The 24,164-nt window shown below is 49.8% G+C and overlaps 1 protein-coding gene across 12 annotated transcripts in view; it reads right to left on the minus strand.

The window, feature by feature from the left end:
• The window catches only part of RPS6KA5 (ribosomal protein S6 kinase A5), a 190,646-nt gene extending 169,146 nt beyond the window's left edge, over positions 1 to 21,500 (minus strand). For 6 of the 12 annotated variants that reach the window (XM_042252868.2, XM_042252869.2, XM_042252870.2 and 3 more), the window contains exon 1: positions 21,266 to 21,500. In XM_042252868.2, coding sequence (XP_042108802.1) covers positions 21,266 to 21,341 — 76 coding nt within the window. In that variant the 5' untranslated portion in view covers positions 21,342 to 21,500. Of the gene's footprint in view, positions 1 to 5; positions 5,851 to 7,987; positions 8,162 to 9,746; positions 9,908 to 20,921; positions 21,185 to 21,265 lie in introns of those variants that run through there. The other 6 variants (XM_060418499.1, XM_042252873.2, XM_042252872.2 and 3 more) reach the window with 5 other exon arrangements.
• Between the last annotated feature and the right edge of the window lie 2,664 nt (positions 21,501 to 24,164).

Consider the following 24,164-nt stretch of genomic DNA (forward strand, 5'->3'; position numbering starts at 1 on the left):
CTAACCTCAGGGGCTCCCCAGATCTGAGGAAAGCAGCTCGTCACAGCACATCCACTCCCCATGAGACACACAATTCTGGGAGCCTCACCCAGATCATTTTATCTAAAACCAGACAGCAGAGAAGCAACGAGAGGCACCGGGAGCACCGAGAGGGAGACGAGAGAAGAGAAGCAGCGAGGAGAACAGGGAAGTACTTTCGCAAGTAAACGGCAATTCTAAAAGGCACAGCAGTCCAGCCACTGAGGACCCATCACCCGCAGTCTCACACACCTTCCGCACGGCCATCTAGACAGCACAGCAATGCTGTTCACAGGCATTTTTAAAAGGGCTAAATTATATCCAAAATACTGTCTAAGAAGTTAGGGACACAGGGCGTGTAATCACAGGAATGGGCTCCTTTCAAACACAGAAAAGCAACCCAATTAAAAAAAAAAGTAAGTGAGGGGTAGATGACAGGGCAGTTTCACAAAAGAGGGAAACCAAATGGTCGACAAGTCTCCTATATTTTTGTTTTGCCTCATTTTCATCTACATTTTTCAAGAGCCCTATCAAGCCTATCAGTGTTCAGGGAAATGACTCTGCAAAAAGAGACGCCTTCTCCCCCATCAGACCAGCTTAAAGATGTAAAGCCAAGAGGCGACCCGCGAGATGAGCTCTCGCGCCCCGCTGGTGGGAACGTGAGCCAGCACAGTCGGTCTGGAGAGCAGTTTGGCAACGCTGAGTGAAATGAAAGCTGTGCACACCCACAGAGCGGCGACTCTAACCCTAGGTATACACTATAGAGAGACTCCTGCACACGTGGGAGTGGGTGCGTGAACATGCCACACACAGCCCCCTGCATGACGGAAAATAAAGCCCTGAGCATCCATTCACAGGACAATGCACAGGAAACCATGATACAGTCATACAAGGGAACACCAAGGAGCAACGAAGTTAAACTGACAGAAGTTACAGACGGCCAAGCAAACAGCGCTCAGTTTTAATGCAGCAGCGAAGGAGACACATAACAGGCCTGCGTGTGTTTCCTAAGGACGTGTGTATTACATGATGTCGTGTTTATGTAAAGAGACCCCTGGAAGAGGAAACGGCAGCCCACTCCAGTATCCTTGCTGGGAAAATCCCATGGACAGAGGAGCCTGGTGGGCTATGGCCCGTGGGATCGCAAAGTGGGATCACGACAGAGAGAGAGCGCACACACACACGCAGAGAGAGACACGCAAAGTATCATCGCGTGCTGTGACTTACGCACACATGCTTATGTTGTGAAAGCATAAACCACAACTGGGATGACAAAGCCTGCATTCAGGATCACGGTTCCATAAGGTTCAACTGAACTAGTAACAGCTTCTAGAAAAAGACGGACACGGGGGCTTCCTAGTGGTCGAGGGGCTGAGCCCCAGGCTCCCGGGGCCGGGAGCCGGAGTGCGGTCCCGGTGAGGCAGGAGCGCCAACACGCCGCGTGCCAGAGTGTGTGCGGCTAGGCGGAAGCCCCGCACGCGGCACTGAAGACCCTTCACGCCCCGAGGAGGACAGAGCTCCCTCGCGCCTCAGCTAAGACCTGGCACAGCTGAGCAGGCAAGTAAACAGACAATACACGCAGCAGAAACAGAAAAAAAGGTACGAACCCAGCATCACAAAACAGTGAGATCAGACAGCCCCAGTGGGCAGGCTCACGGGTGTCTGCTCTGCACACACACCAGAAAGACCCGTCTTTTAAAGCTGGCCTCTCTCACAACTACAGAATCGGACAGTTCCTGAAAGCAACCCTCACCGTCCTCACCCTTGTCCCTCCACCCCCGCAATGGGAAATAAAGAAACCAGTACATCAAGGCACGTTCTTCTCAGGACGCGTGAAAAATCAGCCACAAAGAAACAAAGGCTTAGGCAGGGCAGCTGCTGGAGGGCAAATATCTAGGTTCACACCCGGTTTTGCCACTTGCAAGCCGTGTGAAGTGGCGTGAAGCCCCTGACCCTGGTCTCCTCTCAGCCTGCGGCACACACAGGGTCGCTGGCGGTTTAGCAGAGCACACAGGAAGAGCACCCACCGAACTCATGCCACCCAGCGACCACAGCTGAGTCAGAGCACAGAAGCCTCAGGACCAGCCTCAGGATCAAAGTGGTCCGCTCACAAATCTTTAAAAAGTTTTTAATAAGATGGATATTCATTTATTTACATTTTTAAATTAAGGCATAATTGATTCAGAGTGTACAACACAGTGATTCTAAAATTTTCCAGATTATACTCCACATACACTTATTATTAAATACTGTTAATAGTTTCCTGTGCTGCACAATACGTCCCTGCAGCTTATTTATTTTACACACAGCAGTTTGTACCTCTTAAGCTGATACCCATCTCCTGCCCCTCCCCGTCCCTCTCTCCACTGGGAACCACTGGTTTGTTCTCCGTATCTGTGCTCACAATCTTTTGAATGGCTTACAGGGAACACTGCTGAGAATAGTAGGGTCAAATGTCTTCTTGTAATGTCCACCTGCAACCAGAATGTTTCCAAAGAAATTCCTCCAGAGCTCTAGTGCCATGTGGCTTGTATACCGTTTCTTTTGAAAAGAGCAAACACACAGTCAAAATACAGACTAGCACAATTCAAGAGTTATCACACAATTAGAGGAACTAAAGAAAGTGATCTCGCGATTAGAAACCGCTAGAAAGAATGCTACTCCTTATGGCACACAAGTATCAGATGACCGTCCATTATGTTCCCTTCGTCTTTTTTCCTTTCTAGTTTCAGAATGTAAAAAATAACAAATCCATTTTCTGAACAAACTCATCTAGAGAGGCAAATTTCCCTTCTGACCTGTACACGAGTGAACTGATGCAGTCCCATGCTGACTAATGCCTGTTTACAACACCACCTCTCTATAGAGAATTCTGAATGAGACAGGGGTTGTTTGGAAATCCTGCAATGCAGTCCTACAGATCTCTTTTTTAATCTTCAAAATCTTACTTGATTTTTGTATCTAATAATCATGGCCCATAATACCAAATGTAGAACAAATGGGTTAAGTGGATCTCTTGGTCTGAGAAGAAACAGCCCTCATTATAAAAATGTTTACAGTTGGGCAGGAAAAAAGAACAAATTTGTATCAATAAAATACTTAACTATTAGGTGAAGGGTCTTCATTTTCACATACCTAGTTTTCTTAAGGATGTACACCCATATTGTCAAATTCTTTATTTCAAAGCCAATTCAAAAAAAGCACAGAGAAATTATCCCTCAATTAAAAACAAACCATTTTTTTTAAGCAAAAGCAAGATCTTTATACGGTGCTAAAAACTAGCAAAAACTGAGCAGAGGATGAATTTTGGCACTCCTATTTCCAAACTCAATCAGGTAACTCAGCACTGTGCACGTAAGAATCCAATTTTGTCTTTTCCACTGGTATGTGGAAGTTCAGCCACATGGTACCTAAACACGTCTTGTATAGCAAAAAGGTAGAAAGTCACTTGAACCTTAAAATGATCCATTAAAAACTGTAACTTGGGGTCAACTATATTCTTCTACTTCTCTGTATATTCATTCTACTAATTTTTCAGAGTTTGATATTGAAACTCCAACTAAAAATCTTAACTTACAAACTTAAAGAAATAATTGTAATATATAGTTGAACTATATGGAATCTTGTTCTGTATTTTCCAAGCCTCCTATAAATGTACTATCATAGTTTCATAAATTAAAAAAATTTTAAACCCAGTAATTTTGCAGAATCTTTTCACAGATTTTTTTTTAAAAAAAACCATGAATCATTTCAGATTCTAGACTTTTAACTATTCAGCAATATTAGAAAAGATATTTATTAAAGATATTTCTATTTGCAAAAGTCAATTAACATTCTAAGCTCTGTGGGAAAAAGCAGTAATCTTATTATCTTAAACTTTAGTATTATGACGACAGAGGATGAGAAGGTAGGGTGCCATCACTGACTCGATGGACATGAGTGTGAGCAACCTCTGGAAGCTGGTGATGGACAGGGAGGCCTGGCGAGCTGTAGTCCACGGGGTCACAGAGTCGGACATGACTGAGCGACTGAACTGATCATAACATAAACCTGATCATTACTCAATAGTTTTTCTCTTCTTTTAAAACTGAAGGTCACTACGATCCAGAAATAGTCACATTATTCACAGAGGATAGAGCGGACTTCCATCCACTGACTGTGCTTCTATTCTAAGTGAATCAATCCAGTCGGTGGGTGCCACTGCGGATCGCCAGAAAGAAACACAAAGTTTGCCCTGAAGAGACAGTCACAATTTGACGGGGGAGGGGAGGCAAGCGTCTGACTCCAGTGCAGTAAAGCACATGCAATCAGAGAGAGGCAAAAGGTCAGGAAGGCACGGAAGCAGCGAGTGCCGAGCATGGGGACCGGGAGCTCCAGAGAAGAGACGGCGGTGGAGCCTGAGCTGAGCCTAAAGAACAGAGGAACTTCCGGGTTTAGGGGACAATGAAGGCCCCAGATTTCAAATTTCCTCATTCACCCTCAAAAGTAAATAAACAAAAAAGACAAAATAGGGCCTTCCCTCGCGGTCCAGCGGCTAAGACTAGGCCTTCCAGCGCAAGCGGTGCTGGTTCGATCCTTGGCTGTGGAGCTAGGAGCCCACAGGTCTGGCAGCCAAAACGCCAAGACACAAAATGGAAGCAACACTGTAACGAAGTCAACAGAGACTTTAAAAACAGGCCCACAATAGAAAACAGACAAGATACACACCACCATAAAATCAGCAAAGACGCAGGGAAGCCATACATGACCCACACCTGGAGCAGTACCACGAGGCAGAATTCTACAGACTCCCAGCGGCCTGTGGCTGAAAACCAGACCCACCCCACAGAGACTGCAGGTTCAGAGGTGGGGGGGTACTTGAGAGCCACTGAGAAAGGGCAGAGGGTAGACAGAGCAGAATCGCGCCCAGGAAGGCCCAAGGACAAGGCTGGAGTACTGCACACAGTCAGGACTCGGTACTTGAAAGGGCCGGCTCGGAAAGAGGCTCGAGAGCCAGTGGATCCGACCGAAACCAGGCGCGCACAGCTCCTGAGGCAGACCAGCTGGGGAAGGGGCGGTGCCCAGGGAACTGGCAGCCAAGGGCAAGGGCCGAGAGGAGGGAAGGCGAGCGTCCCAGCAGAGAACAGGCCCTCCCCGCCCCAGCACCTCCCAACAAGCGCGGAGGACAGCACTGCGGAATTCTCCAAGAAGGGGTGAACAGACACGCACAAACGCAGAAAGCAGGCCACGGACACAGAAAACTACTGTTAAAAACAAAATCAGAAACTGCTAATAAAAGCACTGCCACTGACGAACCCGTCCCCCTCCGAAAGGAAAGCCAAAAGCTGAAGAAAACAGCGACACAACACTCCAAACCTAATTAAAACCTTCACACAAGTGCTCGAGAGACGAGCGGAAAAAACAAAGTCCTGAAGCAGAAACACAAGACTAAGGCCAGAGATGAGCAAACAGACAACCAAAAAAGGACCCAAGGCACCAAGAGGCGGCCGACCTCAGAAAAACAGCAAAAAGGAGACCCTTCCCGTAAAAGACCATGAGGGGAGCGCCCCCAGACTGAGGTACAGGGGAAGGAGGGCTCACTGCAGAGGGGCGGGCTCCCGGCACCCTGCAGACGGGGGTCTCTCTAAGGGCCGGGCGCGCTCCCGGCACACCGTAGACGGGGGTCTCTCAACCACCTCTGCGCGCTGGCAGGGGGGCCAGCTCCCGGAGGACGAGGCCGGACAAGCCCCCTGAGACGAGCTGACGGCATCTTCAGAGGGGAAAGGCGGTGCATCAAGGGAGAAGAGACCTGCTCTGGCTTCAGATGGACTCAGAACTCCAGCTCCACCACCGACTTGAGCTGAGCTGAGCACTTACCTTTACCATTCGGGGACTGGCTGGGCGGATGGACGGATGAACAGGTAGGTAGACGGATGGCTGGCTAGACACAAACCCCCCAACACAACAGCTGCACTTGTCTGACTCTGCTGCTGCTGCTAAGTCGCTTCAGTCGTGTCCGACTCTGTGCAACCCCATAGACGGCAGCCCACCAGGCTCCCCCGTCCCTGGGATTCTCCAGGCAAGAGCACTGGAGGGGGTGTCTGACCCTAAGCACCTCCAGAAAGGAGAGCATCCACAAAGGACGTGTAAACAGGCCACGACATCGGAAGGAGAAGAAACGGACCCAAGAGGCTGAGACTGGGAAGGGGCAGGACAAGGCAAGCCGACCGTCCTGACACGCTCACCACCACGGGGACACGGACACTGACACGCTCACCACCGTAGGGACAGAAACACGCTCACCACCGTGGGGACACGGACACGGACACGCTCACCACCACGGGGACACAAACACGCTCACCACCACGGGGACACGGACACGCTCACCACCGTAGGGACAGAAACACGCTCACCACCGTGGGGACACGGACACGCTCACCACCGCGGGAACACGGACACACTCACCGCTGCCAGGCGACTGAGCCCACGGCCAGCTGGAAGAAGAGGCAGCCTTCGAGCTGAGCATGAGTGGGCCCCGAGGGGTGCCCAGCTGCCTCCTGCTCGGCGGGTAGTTGAGAGTAACTGGTAAGGAATCCCAGAAAGAGATCCAAGTGGAAGAGAGAGATTCGGATGGTAGTTCCAGGCGTGATACTTATTTCCCGGAAAGACCGTGCAGAGTGAGAGGAAAGAGGGCTGACGGCAGACTACCAACATCTAAAGGGCAAGCAGAGGAGGCCAAGGGGAGAGGGCGGCGAGGCGGTCAGGGACGGGCGGCCCGGGGAGAGCAAGGCCACACCAAGCCCACACTCGTGCGCCGCCAGCCCTAATGGGGCCGAGGAGGATTAAATGGAGGCTCTTCCCAGATTAGAACAGGGGGACACGAGTAACTGCAGAGAGCACGCTTCTGGGGGGCGTCAAAGACTAAACAGGCGATGAAGCCGCAGCAACAGCTGGTATAGACTGCTCTTTCAACCTCTGGTGGGAAAGGGGAAGACAGAAAAAACTAGAGGGCCACAGAGGAATTTTTTTCCCCTGATAAGATGGTTCAGCTATGCGGGAAGAGGAGCCTAAGGACCAGGGAAAGTGGAGAAAATGGGGCAGGTTCTCTGCGGAAATGGAATATCTCAAACAGAGGTGTGAGAGCGCCACATGACTCAGTCACGCTTATTTAACACGCCTGGGTCTGTTCTTGATCCACCAACTGAGAAGCACAGATTTAGCATCTATTTTACTGCGACCAGACCAACGAAGTCGTAAAAGAACTTTTCCTGTAAAGCCTTGCCTTTTCTTACTCAACGCTGCAAAAACATAAGCTTCTGGGACTAATTTAGCTTCAGTCAAAAGGTGACAATTGTATGCAGTGAGAAAAAACTCGTTCTCTGCTATTTCGGTTTTTTTTCCCTTTTTGTCAAGGGGAAATAAATCATTTATACAGCAGTTTACAAGGTGAACTCTAATTCTGGGGGCGTCCAGCGCGCCCAAAACTCTGAAACCTAAACACACTGAGCCTTCATCTGCAGAGTCCAGCAGTCTGATCCTGGGGACGACGTGAGAACGGCGGCCACGCGGAGCAGCCAGCACGCTCGGTTCCTTTGAAGTGCCAGGTGGTAAGCCGCTCTGAAGCTGTTTAGGTTTGCGGTTGGGCCTCCGACCATCTCTCTGGACGACATTCTGCAGGAGGCAGATCCCAGCTACATTCACTGTCTGTGTGCTTCAGAACAGCGCTGCCCACTTTCCTCTTACTGCCCGGGTCACTGGCCCTTAAGACTCACTGCGCGCTCAGTGTCTGAAACAGCAGTGTTTACTTATCCAACTGATCCTGGAATCACATGACGGGGCCCATGTGAAAACTGAGTCAATACGAAAACAAAGGCTTGTAAACAAGTAACAAGCAGCCTTTCCCCCAATACACGGTACCAAACAAGTTTAACTCAGAAGAAGGGAACTAAATGTAACACTTCAGAAATAAGAAAAAGAGCATTATGCTTACGAAGAATTTTGGCACGACCCAGAAGCCACGTCCAGGGAACGGCCTCCGTGGAGAGCGCAGGAGCGCGGCAGCGGCTGCATCCGAAGCCTCTTCGTGTGCCCTTCACAAAGCTCTCCTATAAACGCTCGTCTGAGGCGTGTGAGTTCTGTCTACTGTTTGCATGTTCCTCCATATCTAAGAATTTTTAAAGACCAGAAGAACAATTTTTAAAACAATAAAACTATTTTTCTCTTCTTGAATAAAGAACTGCCCTTCTTCACAACTCATAGAGAAGGGGGGGGAAAAAGCACGGCCTGGAAACTCCCATATCTTCCTGCCACCAAATCTACAAAAGAATCTGATCCTCTCCCGCTTCTCATCGTAACAGAAGCGATGAGGGCGCCTCCCTGGTGGCTCAGTGGCTAAGACTCTGTGCTCCCAGAGCAGGGGGCACAGGGTCGATCCCTGGTCAGGGAACTAGAGCCCACATATGGAAACCGAAGGCCCCGTGTGCTGCGACTGAGACCCAGCATCGCCAAAAAAGAAAGAAATTGTTATCAAAAAAAAAAGAGAAGTAACGGGCCTTCTCTTTTCATGCCTTCAGTTATCCCCTCTTTTTGAGTATTTTCAATAGCTTTCTTTCTTTCTCCCTCCCTCTCCCTATAATGGATTCACACTAAACGTATTCTAGCATCACTCCTCTTAAAATAACAAAAAAAAGCTGCCCCTGCCCCAGCGGAACCCCGCATTCCCCTCTGGCTAAGTCTCTCTCTCATCCCCTCTGGAGCCAAGCCTCTCTTCCATTTCTACTTGCAGACTTCCCTGGCGGCACAGCGGATAAGAATCCGCGTGCCAATGCAGGGGACACAGGTGTGCCCCCGGCCCGGGCAGAGCCCACGCGTGGCGGAGAAATGGAGCCTGTGCCTCACGGCTGCTGAGCCCAGCCCGCGCTGCCAAATGCAAGTTAAATCAATGAACAAAGCAGTGTTGTACATGTAGAAAAATAACTTTTCTAAGTATTCACTTCCTTCCACTCCTCAGTCCATTGCAATCTGGCCTCCCCCTCAAACCTCCACTGAAACTGCTCTCGATAAGGTCATCAGTCGGCTCTGACAGGCCCCTCGAAGCACCTTCTCTCCTTGCCTTCCCCAGCACCAGAGCTCTCCGAGGTCTCTGCCACCCCGACCCGCTCCCGGCCGTCCCTCCTCTGCATCCCTTCTTAGCTTCTCCTCTCCTACACACCGTCTGAATTCTAGAGTTGTTCAGGCTCAGCTCTGAGTCCCCTCTCTTCTCTCCACTCTACAAGCTTTCCTGAGACGATCTCATCCACAACTGGGCTTCCAAAGCCATCTACAGGCCAGTGGCGCTGGAACTGTCACCTGCAGCCCAGACGCCTTCGCTGGGCTCCAGGCCCACAGCCCTGATGAATGGAAGCACAACAGTTCAGGTGAGCCAGGGGACCAGACCCCTCAGGCTCCAAAACTAATCTTCCCACTTACTTCCTGGGCAACTCTGAGCAAGTCGACGAGCTCTCTAAGACTCAGTTTCCCATCTGTCAAATGGGAATAATAAAAAAGGTACTGACTTCGTAAGGTTACCGCGTGGACTAAATGAGTTGATAAAAGTACCAGGTCGGCAGCACACAGCAAGCTTTCATTACCCACGCCTGCTATCACCACGCGTGTCTACTAGAGTATGTCAGAGGCATCTCAAGCTTTGATCTGTACACATCTGGGTTCTATCCTTTCTGCCCACCCCACGGGCATCACCCCTGGCTCACCTTCTGTGAGCTCTAAGGAAGAATCCCAACGCGGCGTCCCTCCGTCAGGTGGCCTCTGTAGCCTCTGTGCGGCCCCTCCACTGAGCACCTGAGCACGAGGAGACGCCATTCTTGGGAGACAGGGATTTCGCTGCTCATGCACTTAAGGTCCCAAATCAGCTGATCTCACGATGGGAAGATGGTTCAGGCAGGTCTGACCTAATTACACAAAGCCTAGCGATGACAGAAGATCTGGACGTCAGCACGCCAGAGCCGGGGAAGCCTGTCGCCAGCTCCGAGGCCCGAAGGCGGGGGGCCGGGTAAGTGGGTGCAGGAGGCCTCTGCGGCCGAGAGAGGCCCCACTGGCGCCACTGAGGACGCTGCGGCCGCAGACTGCAGACGTCGGGAAAGTCTGCTGGCCACGGCAACGAGCTTCCAAGCACATTTCTTCCCAGAGCCTCCAGACAAGAACTCCGGCTGGCTACCATCTTTTTCTTTTACGATTTCTGATGTGGACCATTTCTGAAGTCTTTACTGAATTCGTTACACTATTGCTTCTGTTCTGTTTTGGTATTTTTGGCAGCAAGGCCTGTGGGATCTCAGCCCCTGAACCAGGGACTGGACCTGTGCCCCCTGCATCACCAGGAAGTCCCATCTGCCTACCATCTTGACGTTAGCCACGGGCCTACCGAACTGTAAGCTAAGGAACAAGTGCTGTTAGAAGCCACTAAGCTTGTGGTGACTTGTCATGCAGCAGCTGAAAATCAATACACCGTCTGAGCAAGCCGCACCTTCAAACATACGTTTGTTCCAGCCTGAAAATCTCGTATCACTACCACACCAAGTCCCGCTGTTATATTCTGCTAAATATATCTCAAATACTTTCACAATTCCTAATTTCTAATCATTACCCAATCCCAACTTGTATTTACACCTAACTTCCGCAAAAGCCTCCGAACCGGTCTCCCCTCAGACACTCTTTCCTACCATGTTCCTCACGTGAGGAAGCCATTTTTTTAACAGTGCAAAACTAATCTCTGAAAAACCCTTTAGCAGCTTCACCCTGCACTCAGGGTGACGCCTGAACAACCCACAGCGCCCACGCACCAGCTCGGCCGCCTTCTCAGGGCGCCCCTGCAGCCCTCCCGCTCGGGCGCAAGCTCGGCCCGCAAAGGCCTTCCGCCCGGTACCCGGGCTGCAGGCGCTCCCTGCGCCAGGACCATCTGCCGCCGCCTCTGGCAGGAGCGCCTCGCTGCCCGCCCGCCGCCCCGCGGCAGCACACGCCCCCCTCCTCCGGAGGCCGGCCACCCTCACACTCTCTCACAGCGTCTGCACGACCTCATGGCTTATTACAACTGCAATCCTAGGGTCAACTGTACGGTTACAAGGGAAGGTCTTTCTCTTAGATGTGTTCGACAAGGGGAGGAGCCGTGTCTAATTTGTTCCCTGCAAAAATCCAGCACCTGTTACGGTGCCAGACACACAAGAATCAACAAGTCCTTAATGGATGAATAAAACTGTGGCTGTTTTGCCCAATTTATACACAAAGAAATTACATCAGGGTTACGTGTTTGATTTGTGTGTACCTGTTAGATCTGTCCTACTCTAGCCAATTACGATGTTTCCTTACAAACAAAGGACACTGGTATAAAGGAAAAACAGGGGCACACTCACGTGGAAAGGGCGAACGCAAATCTACTGCTGAGATTCAGGGTTCACACCCTTTCACTGCAACACCGTTCATTTAGGCACGAATTACATTTCCTTATTACATGTTTCAAATAGTTTTTTTCTGAAGGAAAAACATGTCATTCCAATCCAGTATTGATGTGGTTAGAGGACAGACTGCTTTAGTGGCCTGAATTTTCCCATTACTGAGGGGATATTCCACTAACATAGAAAAGAGAGCCCTGTGTACAACCTCCATCATTTTGCCAATAAGATTTGTTTTTTAAAGTATGCCTCAATTTTACTGATTTCTCACTACATACTTTTTAAAAACTCTAAAATGCCATTAATTAATCAGAGACCTACTTTTTCCTTCTTAGGAGAAAGATAAAAATAGCACGAACACCGCCACAAAGATTTAAGAAACAAGATACTGGATAGAAAGTCACACGTCTTTCCACGTTGTCCGCATTACTCATGCTTTGTATATGAATGCATCTATTTAATGAAACACTTACCTAACTCCTGCTCTGGTCTAGAAAAGACTTAGGACAGTCATCGAAATTAACTAAAGTGTAAGGAAGGAAGGAAGATTGAGGGCAGAAGATGACGCCAGGAAGAGGCCGCAAGATGCACGCTAGGCCAGAGCTGTATGTGATGCAGCCCTGAGACGTGGGGCTTCCTAGCCACCAACTTGATAAGAGACCTGCCCCGGGGGGTCCACTTCACAGCACTCCTATGCAAACCAGAACCGCTGGCTGCAGCCGCTCAGCCAGGCTGGGTACTAAGATCAGAAAGGAAGGTCTTCTTGGGGATCCCCTGGAGGGGACACCATCCTATTTCTTCTAAGAAGTAGACCCTCGTTACCAGTTTCTACGGAATGGCTGGTTGTTTGAATGACTGACTGCCTCCCACTGGTATCCTACGCAGTTGCCCAAGCCTGGGGCACAATCATCTCCTGGCTCGTTCAGTCTTAAGCAAGATGTGTTGGTTTCCTATTGCTGCTGTGAAAGATTACATAAACTTCATGGTTTATGAACAACATAAATGTGGCTTATTACAGTTCTAGAGCTCAGAAGTCTCAAGCTGGTTCCACAGAGCAGCCAAGCGACAGAGCGCTGCCCTCCTCTTGGGCAGGCCAGGGGCCTGGCGGGCCTCCGCCGTGCGCGCCGCGGCTCCGGGGCTCGGGGCCCCTCCAGCAGGAGCGTCGCCCCAGCTCCGCGGCCACGGCCGCACCTCCTTCTCGCCGCCCGTTTCCACTCTCCTAACGCCTCCTCTGGGGTCCACCTACTTCCCCTGCAAGGACCTCTGCTTACACTGCGCCGGTGCCATAACTCCCCACCCTTAAGTACGCAAGGTCTGCCGTGTGAGGAGACATATTTACAGGTTAGGGGGAGGAGGTGTATTAACTCAGTCTACCACACAAGACCCCATCAATTTACTTGTCTGCAGATACTGGCGATTTACACATTGCAGGGATGGTGTCAGAAAAATAACATTGTAAGACCAAATTTACATAGGTACAGCAAAGCCACAAGTGGAAAACTCAAAAGTTTTTTCTTTAACTTCAAGAGTTAGTCATAGAATTATTTTAAATACTAAGTTCACCTATCTTCCAAAGAATTTGATACATAAAAATATTATTTACACAATCTTTTGTCAGGAACACACTAATTATATAAAAAGAGACACACCCACACCAAACCCTGAGTGTGAAATTTACAAGTCGCAGTTCCGAGCCCTGGGCTAAAATCTGGGAACTTTACCTGCCTAATTCCGGCTGCCACAGGGCAGGACGCCTACTGCGTATTAAAAAAAAAAAAAGCGAGCGCGCCAGCTTACTCACAACTCTGGGTAGGATAAAGTCCAGAGAACGTCTGTGACTTCTGGGAGAACAGCTACAGCTGAACCCGGAGGGGCGCTGCGGCAGACAAACACAGCGAGGGCAGGCTTCTCCTTCAGACTCAATCACCTTCCCTGGAACACGAGCACGGCAGGGGCGCTCCCACCCCTGAGGCGCACCGAAGCCTGGAAATCGTTCCAGGAGCTCCAAGGAGAAAGCTGCGCCAACCCCTCCCTCCCACTGCAGCTTAGGGTTGACATCTCTCAAAAGCGTGTTTAATTGTGACGCTTCAGTCAACACATGATGTTACTATGCCAGATGTCCCCCGGAGGAATTTTCACCAAGCATCAGCTTCTTTTTCAGGGGAGGAATTCAATCCTGCCCACCAGATCACTTGTGTCTCCAGGAATCTGAGGTTTCAGGATTCTTTTCTGCTTTGCAGTATAGAGATTAATGGTAGGTCTTATACAACAGCTGACTTGCCACCTAAGAAGGTTTTCCCTGACTATGGGCCGCAAATACAAAATACACTGGAATCCCCCCAGACTTAAGGGCTGAGATTCCACTTCCTTTGCCCAAATAGATCATTTTCTTAATCTCTAAAACTTGTGCTAGAAACTTAAGAACAGATTTTCTTTTAAGGTCTAAGCTCCAGGGAATCAGGTACTATCAATATCCTATTTATGCTTTTGACCTTCCCAATGAATCCCTATAAAGCTAAAGATAGAGCACAAGTTATACCTGCCCGTCTTAAGGTGAGGGAGCTAAAAAACAAAGTGGGGGAAGCACTGTAAAAAACGTATGGACACACAGACACAGTGCATGCCTACACACGCGTGATACAGAAAGGAGCGCCGCACTGTTCTCACAGGTAACCAAGACTGTCAGCCAAAGTATCTTGTTGTAGATAAGCATTATGTTCCTAAAAAGCTAAGTATAAATTAAATCATTATAAATGGGATCATATTTAAAGAGCATCAGAGAATTATTTTTCAATGGGATTCAATCATGGGTCCTCTGGCAAAACAGAATTATCTTTTAAAGTAAATCACCACTCCTGACTTTTGTCTACACCAAGGTTTCCATAGAAATTCCACAGAGCACCTTTACTCGACCTCTCTTCGCCTTTACTCAGAGGCGCTAAGTAAGAATGGCAGCAACCAAATGGCTGGAGCCTTTAACGGGCGGCAGAAATCGATCACACACATTCTGGGGGAGCCAGAGGGACACTGTCCACTCTCTCTCTCTCTCTCACACACACACAGACAAATGCCTCTTGTGAATATAGACACAAAAACTCTCTACAAAACACTAGCACACTGAATCCAGTGTGGTACATAAAAAGAATTATACACATTGCCCAAGTGGGATTTATCCCAGGAATACAAGGTTGGCTTAACACCCCAAAATTAATATAATACACCTCATCAACAAAACAAAACAGAAACACGATTATCTCCATAAATGCAAAAAAAGACGCCTTTTCATGATTAAAACACCCAAACACAACGCTGTAAAGCAACTACACTCCAGTAAAAATTCATTTAAAAAAACTTGTTTTAAAGCTACCTTGGGAAAGAGGAAACACACACCCAAACCAGGAAAAGAAGAAAATTTCCTCAATCTGACAAAAAGCATCTATGAAAATCCCACAGCTAACTTCACACTTAACAGTGAAAGACCAAAGCTAATATTCTAGTTTAGCAGGGCTGCAGGATACAAGACTAATAAAAGTAAGTTGTATATGTTTTCAGTGAACAATCCAAAACTTAAACTAAGGAAATAATTTTTAAAGTAGCACCAAAAAAAAATAAAGTATGTGGGAATAAATTTAACAAAAGTGTAAATATACATTCTGAAAACAAAATGTTGTTAAAAAAAACAATGAAAGAAGATGTAAATGAATGGAAAAACATTTCACGTTCATGGATCACAAGATTTAATATGCTAAGGTGGCTGCTGCTGCAGCTAAGTAGTGTCAGTCGTGTCCGACTCTGTGCGACCCCATAGACGGCAGCCCACCAGGCTCCACCGTCCCTGGGATTCTCCAGGCAAGAACACTGGAGTGGGTTGCCATTTCCTTCTCCAACGCTTGAAAGTGAAAAGTGAAAGTGAAGTCACTCAGTCATGTCCGACTCTTAGCGACCCCATGGACCACAGCCCACCAGGCTCCTCCATCCATGGGATTCTCCAGGCAAGAATACTGGAGTGGGGTGCCATTGCCTTCTCTGGCTAAAGTAGCAATACTCCCAAAATTGATCTACAGGTTCCAGGCAATCCCTACCAGAATTACTGTTGGCTTCCTTATGGAAACTCACAAGCTAGTTCTAAAATTCATATGGAAACTCAAGGGACCCAAAATAGCCGAAATAATTCTGAAAAAGAACAAGGTTGGAAAACTGACCGTTTTCAATTTCAAAACTTACAAAACAGTCATAGTCGTCAAGACAGCGTGGTGATGGCTTAAGAACAGACACAAACAATCGTCTGATCTGAATAGAGAGTCCAAAAAGAAATCCATACATTGCCAGTTGATTAATTTTTGACAAGGGCGCCGAGAAAATAAAACGGGAAAGAACAGCCTTCCAACAAATAGATCAGAACTCTAACCGTAATAGCTAAAATCATAAAGACCCTTTGTAACCTTAAATTAGTCAGAGAGTTTTTAGATACAACACCAAAAGCACAAGAAACAAAGTAAAAAAGTTGATTTCACCAAAATTAAGAGACTGTACTTCTTCTAAGGTTATCACACACAAAAAAAAGATAATTTTCTCCTATAAACTGGGAGGAAATATTTCAAACTATACTAATAAGGGATCTATGTCTACAAGACATAGAGAATTCATATCTCAATAATAAATTAACCAATTTAAAAATGGGCAAAGGATCTGGACAGACATCTCTCCAAACATACACAGAGCACTCATGAGCACATGAAACAATGCCTACTGTCGCTAGTCATTAGGAAACACAAACCAAGACTACAGGGAGACACCGCTTCATACTCACGAGACTGGCTATAAGCAAAAAGAAAAGCAAGTGACGGCAAGGACGTGGAGAAACTGGAACCTGTGCACCCTGCTGGCGGGCTAAACAGCAGTGCTGCTGCTGAGCCGCTTCAGTCGTGTCCGACTCTGCGTGACCCCACAGGTGCAGCCCCCCGGCACCCCCGTCCCTGGGACTCTCCAGGCAAGAACACCTGTGCACCCTGCTGGCGGGACTAGACAGCAGTGCTGCCACGCTGAAAACTTGAAAGGTTGACACAGACTCACCACGTGATCCACTAAGTGTACTCTTAACATCTACCCAAGAGAAAAGAACACTCGGGTCCACACAAAACTCTGCACACAAATGCACACAGCAGCAGCATTCACAATGGCCAAAAGGTCGGAACAACCCAAATGTCGACTGATGAATGGACAAACATACAGGGTATATCCATACAATGGAACATTATCTGTCAATTTAAAAAACGAAGTGCTGACACACACTAGAAACTGATGGATCTGGAAAACATCACGTTTAGTGAAAGAAACCAGCCATGAAAGATCACACACCGGGCTTCCCTGGCGACCCGGTGGCGAAGACTCTGCCTGCCAGCGCAGAGGACACAGCTCGATCCCTGGTCCAGGAAGGTCCTGTAGCCACAAGGCAACAAGCCAATCTGCCACAACCCCTGAGCTTATCCTTTAGAGCCTGGGAGCCGCAGCCTCTGAGCCCTCGTTCCCAGAGCCGGAGCTCCACGACCAGAAGCCATGCTCTCTGCGACTAGAGGAGGGAGGCAGCAGCTGCCGAGACCCGCACAGGCAGATGTGAGCAAGCACACATTCAGAATGAAAAAGATCACAGTTTACGAAGTTCCGGAATGTAACATGTCCCTAGGCAAATACACAGACAGAAAGCAGACTTAGCAGATGCCCAGGACTGAGGAGTGCCCGGTGAGAATGTGGAGTGACCGAAAAAAGGGTAAGAAGTTTCTTTCTAGAGTGATGGAAAGTTCTAAAATTAGATTGTGGTGACGGTTGTATAACTATAAATATACTTGAAATGGCTGAATTGTACACTAAAAACAAGTAGACTTCATAGTATGTAAATTGTATCTCAAAAAAAGCTGTTCAACGACAGCAGGGAAGCACGGCAGCGTCCACACCCCTTCCCTGCGATCACCTGTCCCGGGGAGCCGGCTGTCACGCCAGCAGGACACGCAGGCAGCCACACGGAGAGGGCCACGGACTGAGGCCCTGAAGCGTCCTGCCCACAACATGCGAGTGAGCTGTCTTGAAAGGGCATCTCCTGACCCAGACAAGTCTTCAGGTGGACGCGGTCCTGGCCAAAACCTTGACTACAACCCCGAGAGAGACCCTGAGTCAACACCACCAGGCTAAGCGGCTCCCGAATTCCTGAGCCGCAGGAACCACGGTGCTTTAAGCCACTAAGTTTGGGGGTCATTTATTGCACAGCAAGAGATAACTAACAGCCCTTTCCTGACCCTCTCCTCAGCGTGAGGCTCTCTCTCCTAATGGCGGACTCTACGGAGATGTGTACCCACCAGTCCGTCCTCTGGTAGGAGTTTAGTCTCACCCCGTCCATGTGTTCCCCGGGGTAGCTCTCATGCTAGCAGAACAGGACGCCACTCCCTGCCTGAGCTGACCAAAGCCAGGCTACTGAAGTCCTTCCCCAAGATCTGCATGCCTGAACCTGATCCAGTACCTAGAGCTGTAAGACCTAAAGCTTAGAGTCCATCAACAGCTGAGCTCCTGCCCACGTGGAAAAAGGCGAGCAGCAGTGAAGGGGGCCGTTACAGAGACAAGCGAAGACTCAGGATGGAGACAACAGAGACGCACCAGTCCCTGCCTCCAGCGATGTCTGACGCAACCCTGTCATTTCAGGGGGAGACCACACGTGTCCTGTAACCCCAGAATACAACGTGGAACTCAGTACATAAGCGGTAACGAAATGCGGAACAAATGAGATAACCCAATATCCTTCCAATAATGAACCCTGTTTTGCTGCTGCTGCCCGACAGTTAGATTTGATTATTTGAAACCTAAACGCCCTAACCCTCGTCTTTGCTGTCTGTATGCTCTGTGCGCCCGTCTCTCACAGTGTGACAATATGCGCTAACTACTGGTTTACCTGCCTCCTCCCCGACCAGCAGAGGCCAAGATACCTTCTCATTTTTGTGTGTCATTAGTACCATTTAGCCTAGAAAACAGAGTGTCAGGAAATGTGCATTTAACTGATCTAATCAATCCCTTTCTCTTCATTTTTAGCTTCCATGGTTGCTGGCATCCATTAACCAACCACCTAACATCTACAAGATATTGGGACTACAATAAACAGATTTTGTCCTGGATTTTCATGCATTCAGTGAATTCACCCAACATTTGAGTACTTACTATATGCCAGGGGCTGAAAATGGACAAAGGACATGGTAGCACCTTACAGTCCAGCACAGACAAGTTAACTATTACAGCTCTGTGTGTTAAATGCTGTTGAAGAGACACACGGACTGCCAAGCAGTGGGGATCGCGGGGGTTTACACTCGGCTTCAGAAGGCAAGACATACACGGAAAGAGATGACAGCTGAGCAGCACAGCACAGGGCGGGCGCCGAATGAGGACCCTGAACTCGAGCAACCCGCACGCTCCAAGAAAAGACGCTGTTATTGGGTGATCTTCGGACGTACACAAACCAACAGCTCCTGAGGGCCTATTATGTGCCAAGCAAACTGCTTAGCACTTCTCCAACAGAGTCTCCTTCAGTCTTCTATTCTGCAGGTGAGATGAGTGAGTCCGAAAGAGTGAAGCGACCTCCCCAAGTCTACACGGCTAGTAACCGGCAGAGCTCGGCTTCAGAACAAAGTCCAGAATCTGCCTGCGGTGCAGGAGTCGCAAGAGACTTGAGCTTGATCCCTGGATCACAAAGACCCCCTGGAGGAGGAAATGGCAACCCGCTCTCAGTATTCTCGCCTGGACAATCCCATGGACAGAGGAGCCTGGCGGGCTGCAGTCCACAGTCCCAGAGGGCCGGCCTCACTTCCACACCCAGGCCCGCTGCGCTGCTCGGCCCACACCACTGGGACCCCTTCCGTCCCTTCCCACGTCACGTGTGTGGCCTTTCTGTTCATCCTACAGCAGACAGCGCAGTGTCGAGCGCGGCCGAGGAGTCACCGGCTGCCGACCTGAGAGGACTACATGCTTGTCCACATCTTGAGAAGCCAGGGACCACGTCAGACCAAGCGACTGCAGCGCCTCTTACAGCCCCGTGTGCTGACAGGAGCCCGGCTGCCTGAGGATGACTGAACCTCTCAAGCTGTATTTTAAGTGTTTTTGACCACTGTATCTGGTCAGTTGTTTCAATGTTCAGCAATAAATCAAAGTGACTGTTCTGTTCCTTTGACAGTTAACAGTACTAATGAATTCAGTACAATTTCACCAGCCATCAGAAAAACCTCTAAAAATGCAAGCTTGAAGCTGATGATTCAGAGTTAGTAGAGGAGGGAAAATAAAGCAGTACTCATTGTTTTCTACAAAACTAGCATTGTTTGCAAAACCCAGAAACTGAGCAGTTGGTCGACTACTAATCAAGCAGCTTGCTCCTTGGCCAGTCAGCAAAAAGCTGCTTATCGCTCCGTGGTCACACGGCCATGAGGACACAGGGCCGCAAGCAGCTTCTGCTGCACAGCATGAGGCTACATATATGAATCAGTGAATCGTTACGTAAGAAAAGAAAAAGAAATTCAAAATCTCCACACCAGAAAGCGCCTGACACTGAGCCTGGCACAAATCAGATGTTAACAGAAAAGAATAAAGTAAAAAACTTATGGAATAAAGTATTGAATAGCCCTGTGAAAACATCAGTTGTCTATTAAACCGAGACAGGAAAACCAAACAAGCCCACACAAGTTACATTAGGAACTCCAAAAAATTATGGAGTAACTGGCTCAAGATACATAACAAACTCATATTGACCAAAAAAAAAAAAAAAAGTTTTAAGCCAATGTTAATGTTGAAATAAGTAAGCATGCAATTGACATCCCTCTTAAGTCACCACACTGGCGCTCAATGGAATGCTAACCAGCAACAACAAAAACTAAAAGAACAAGCGACAGATATAACTTTGCAATCTGTTCAAAACTATACCAAGGTGTGCTAGGCACACACCTGAAACCTGCTACGTAAGCTCTGTCCCCACACAATAAAAGAATATCCCAAGATGCCAAAGAAGCTGAATCGAAATTCTTAACCCTCACAGAAATACTTATTAGTAAATAATGAGCAACTCGTTAAAATGTATTATCTGTTCAGAAATGAAAAAGGATCTCTAACAGGGGACTGGACTCCACAAATATGAACCCAATCTACACCGATTAGTCGGAAGAAGCGTTTCCCATAAGGAACAACCCAGACCCACGAGGACTAAAGTAACAAGTATAAAGCCTGAGTCGACTGGAGAGACCCCAAAATCAGCGCGTGAGCGCCGTAAGGGGGCTAATCAGCCGGGTTTACCCGGAGCTTTGAATTTACTGAGCCTCCTCAGAAGACCTTTGACAGAGATTCCAGGCCACGTCCGGTACTTCACTGTGCCGCCTCGTAAAGCCCTCAGCGCCTGCAGCGCTGCGGCTGGACTGCACGCGGCCGGGGCACAGCCGCCCCTTCCCCGGGCCCAGGAGCCCGCACCTCAGGGGCCCCTCCAGGGAGGCGAGAGCGGGGGAGCCGCGCTCCGAGCCAAGCGTCGCTCCCCCCGCAGCGAGGAAGGCGCGCCTCCCAGACGCGCGAGGGGCAGGTGCGTCCCCGGGCGGGACGGGGCGCGAGCACCCCTGGGCCAGTCAGCGCCGCGGGCCCAGGCCGGCGCGCCGCGCGCTCCCCGGGGGCTCCGGGCGCGCTCCCCGGGCCCCCCGCGCCCGCCGCCGGGCCCCCCGCGCCCGCCGCCCGGGCCCCCCGCGCCCGCCGCCCGCCGGGCGCCCCGCCCCGCCCCGCGCAGCCCCGCGCCGGGCCCGGCCGGCAGGGGGCGGGCCGCTCACCCGTCCGCAGCTCGTGCTTGACGACGCGGAGCTGCTCTCCGCCGGCGTCCCCGCCGCTGCCGCCCTTCTCCTCCATCTTCCCCTCGCCCGAGCGCGCGGGCTGCTCCGGGACGCCCGGCGCCTCAGCTCCCGCCGCGGCCCCCGGAGCCGGGGCGCGGCCGCTCGGCAGCCCGGACGCCGGGGCGAGCCGCTTTCCCGCTCCCGCCGCCTCCCCTCGGCGGGCGCCGCGAGTCCCGCGCAGCCACTCCGCCCCGCTCCCCGCCTCCCCCGGAGCCGCCCCGCCCACAGCCAGCAGGGTCGGCGGCCTTGCGAGTCGCCGTCGCCGATTGGGCGCGGGGCGCGCGCCGCCGCCAGCGCCGGGCCCCGTTGGGCAGCGCTGTCTGACGCGAGGCGAGCCGCCCCGCCCCGCGGCTCGAACTGTTGTTGCTCGCGGGCGGCAGGCGAGGGAGGAGCGCGTGCGATCCGATTGGTGAGGCCGGCTTTTGCTCCGCCCACCCGCGCTGCTGCGCACGCGCAGTCGGAGCCTTCCCGTCCCCGACATTCCCAGGACGGCCACGCCCCTTATCCCCCAGCTCCGATGTTAGTAAACAGTCTCGTAGTCTGGAGGCGCTCGGGGCCTGTGATTGGCTGTTGCTGAAAGAGGCGGGGAGGGCTGATTGGACAGTTTGGTCCGTCAATCACCATGGACAGAGGAGGAGCCTGGAAGAAAGCGCTTCTCACGCACGTGTTTGCAGGTGTTCGAACCTCAAGGCCTCAAGCGTTCCAAGGTTTGCGCCTGCTGGGCCTCGGTGTGTCTCTAAAAGATGTTGCTCGTCCTAGTAAGTTCTGAACAAAGTAAAGTGGAGTTCGTGCTTGAGAACAGGTAGTTCTTAGACATTTCAAAAATTCACAATCCCAGCTCTCCTTGAGGACTTTTGCAGTGGATAAACATTTTCATTTTGTACTGGTTCAAACGGTAAAGAATCTGTCTGCTATGCAGGAGACCTGGGTTCATTCCCTGGGTCAGGAGGATCCCCCGGGAGAAGAGCATGGCAACCCACTCCAGTATCCCTGCATGGGAATGCCACGGACAGAGGAGTCTGGCGGGCCACAGCCGTGGGGTTGCACAGAGTCCCCAACACGATTGAGCAACTAATACTTTTTCTTTTCAGGCACCAAAAGACTACGTAAATTAATAAGATAGAATACAAATCCTGTCCCTTAGCAGCTTTCAGTAGAACATGAGAAACAATCTTTGTGTATATACAGGAAACTTTAAAGCAGGATTTGAAATAAAACATTTATACAACCCTAGAGAATTGCACAGATGCCAATAATTGTTCTCAGTGAAGGAACTGAGGAAGGGTTTTAGGGCACTGAGGCACTTGAGATAACCGACTCAAAGGATGAAACAGAAGCACCAGCTGCAGATATCTCATACAGAGATAGTAACTGTGAGCTCGGCTTGGAAGTAGAGAAGACAAGGGTGAGTTATGATTGCTAATGCTGGGTGGAGATATGATGTTAGGAACATAGTTGAAAAGATAAGCCTTGGCACAATAAGGGAGAATCTTGACTACAATACTAGGCAGTGCACATTTTGTTTAGGACAGGATGAGGAGCCCCAAAGAGTACCTGTGGTGTCAGAGCTCTTCTCTTGGACGTTAGCTTCGGTCGTAGTGAGAAGACAGCCTGAGGGAGGAGGAAAAACGTGGCACAGCAAGAATACTGCGGCAAGGTTAGCGCTCACCAGGATTTCCGGCCGTGGGCCTGAGAATGGGAAAAGGAGGGAATTAAAGATGGACACCTAGATAGGGTTCACATAAAAGTGGACGTTTAAACCAAGCAGGATTGGATTAGGGGGAGATCAGCAAACTTTTTCTATAAAGAGCCAGATAGTAGGTAGTTATGTTAGGCTTTGCTGGCGCAGTCTCTTTCACAGCTGTTCATCTCTGCTCTTTCAGTGTGAAAGCAGCATAAACAAGCACACTAGTGGATGTGACTGTGTTCCAATAAAACTTTATGGACACTAATTAAATCTAACATAATTTTCACATGATTATATAATCTTTTAATTCTTTTCAAACATCCAAAAATATAAAAATAATTCTTGGCTCTTGGCCCATTAAAAAAAAAACATAGGAAATCAGATTTGCCTGCAGGCCATAGTTTGCAGACTCCTGGCTTAAAGTGCCACCGAAAGAAGCCAAGACGCCACAGGAGCTCGTTTGAGTGGCTCCCTCAGCTCCTGGGCTCACCTGCATGGAACACTCCTCCCACTAAACCGCGACTGTCTACTTACTCGTCTTTCTTTTCCACAAGTAGTATGCTCTTTGGAGCCAGGAAATGACTGTGTGCAACTGTTCATTTGTTCACTCAGCAACTTTTATGCCGATTACAAACCAAGTTCTGTGATGGAGGCTAGAGACACAAGCGGAGCCAGGCAGGTGCAGTCTCTGCTCTTATGGAGCAGAGAGTCTCAGAATGGAAAGGAGCACAGAATGCCCACGTAGAGGGGTGTGAACTTCCCGACTCAGTCACGCTATAAAGGGAAACTAGCGTGCCACAATAGGGTACACTGGGGCACCTATTTAAGTCAGAGGAGCTCGGAGCTTGGAGGCCTCTATAAGGAAGTGTCTTTTAAACTGATTCTTTAAAGATGAGTAGATTTTAACCAGGATGTGGCAGAGCCTGGCCTGATGCTCACCAATCTCATTTCCTCTTCCTGGACACACAGGAAAAATGTATTTTTCCCTTTGCAGCCGGGCTGGGGTCATGTGCCTATGATCCTGCCAGTGGGGTGTGGGCAGGCGTGATGTGCCATTCCAGGCCTGGCCCCGTCTGTAGTCATCCATGCTCTGTTCTCTTTACGCAGCAACTGAATTGTGGGCATTCCACAGTTTAGACCAGCCCCGAACCC

The sequence above is a fragment of the Ovis aries genome, chromosome 7 (assembly GCF_016772045.2).
Source record: "Ovis aries strain OAR_USU_Benz2616 breed Rambouillet chromosome 7, ARS-UI_Ramb_v3.0, whole genome shotgun sequence".
NCBI lineage: Eukaryota > Metazoa > Chordata > Mammalia > Artiodactyla > Bovidae > Ovis > Ovis aries.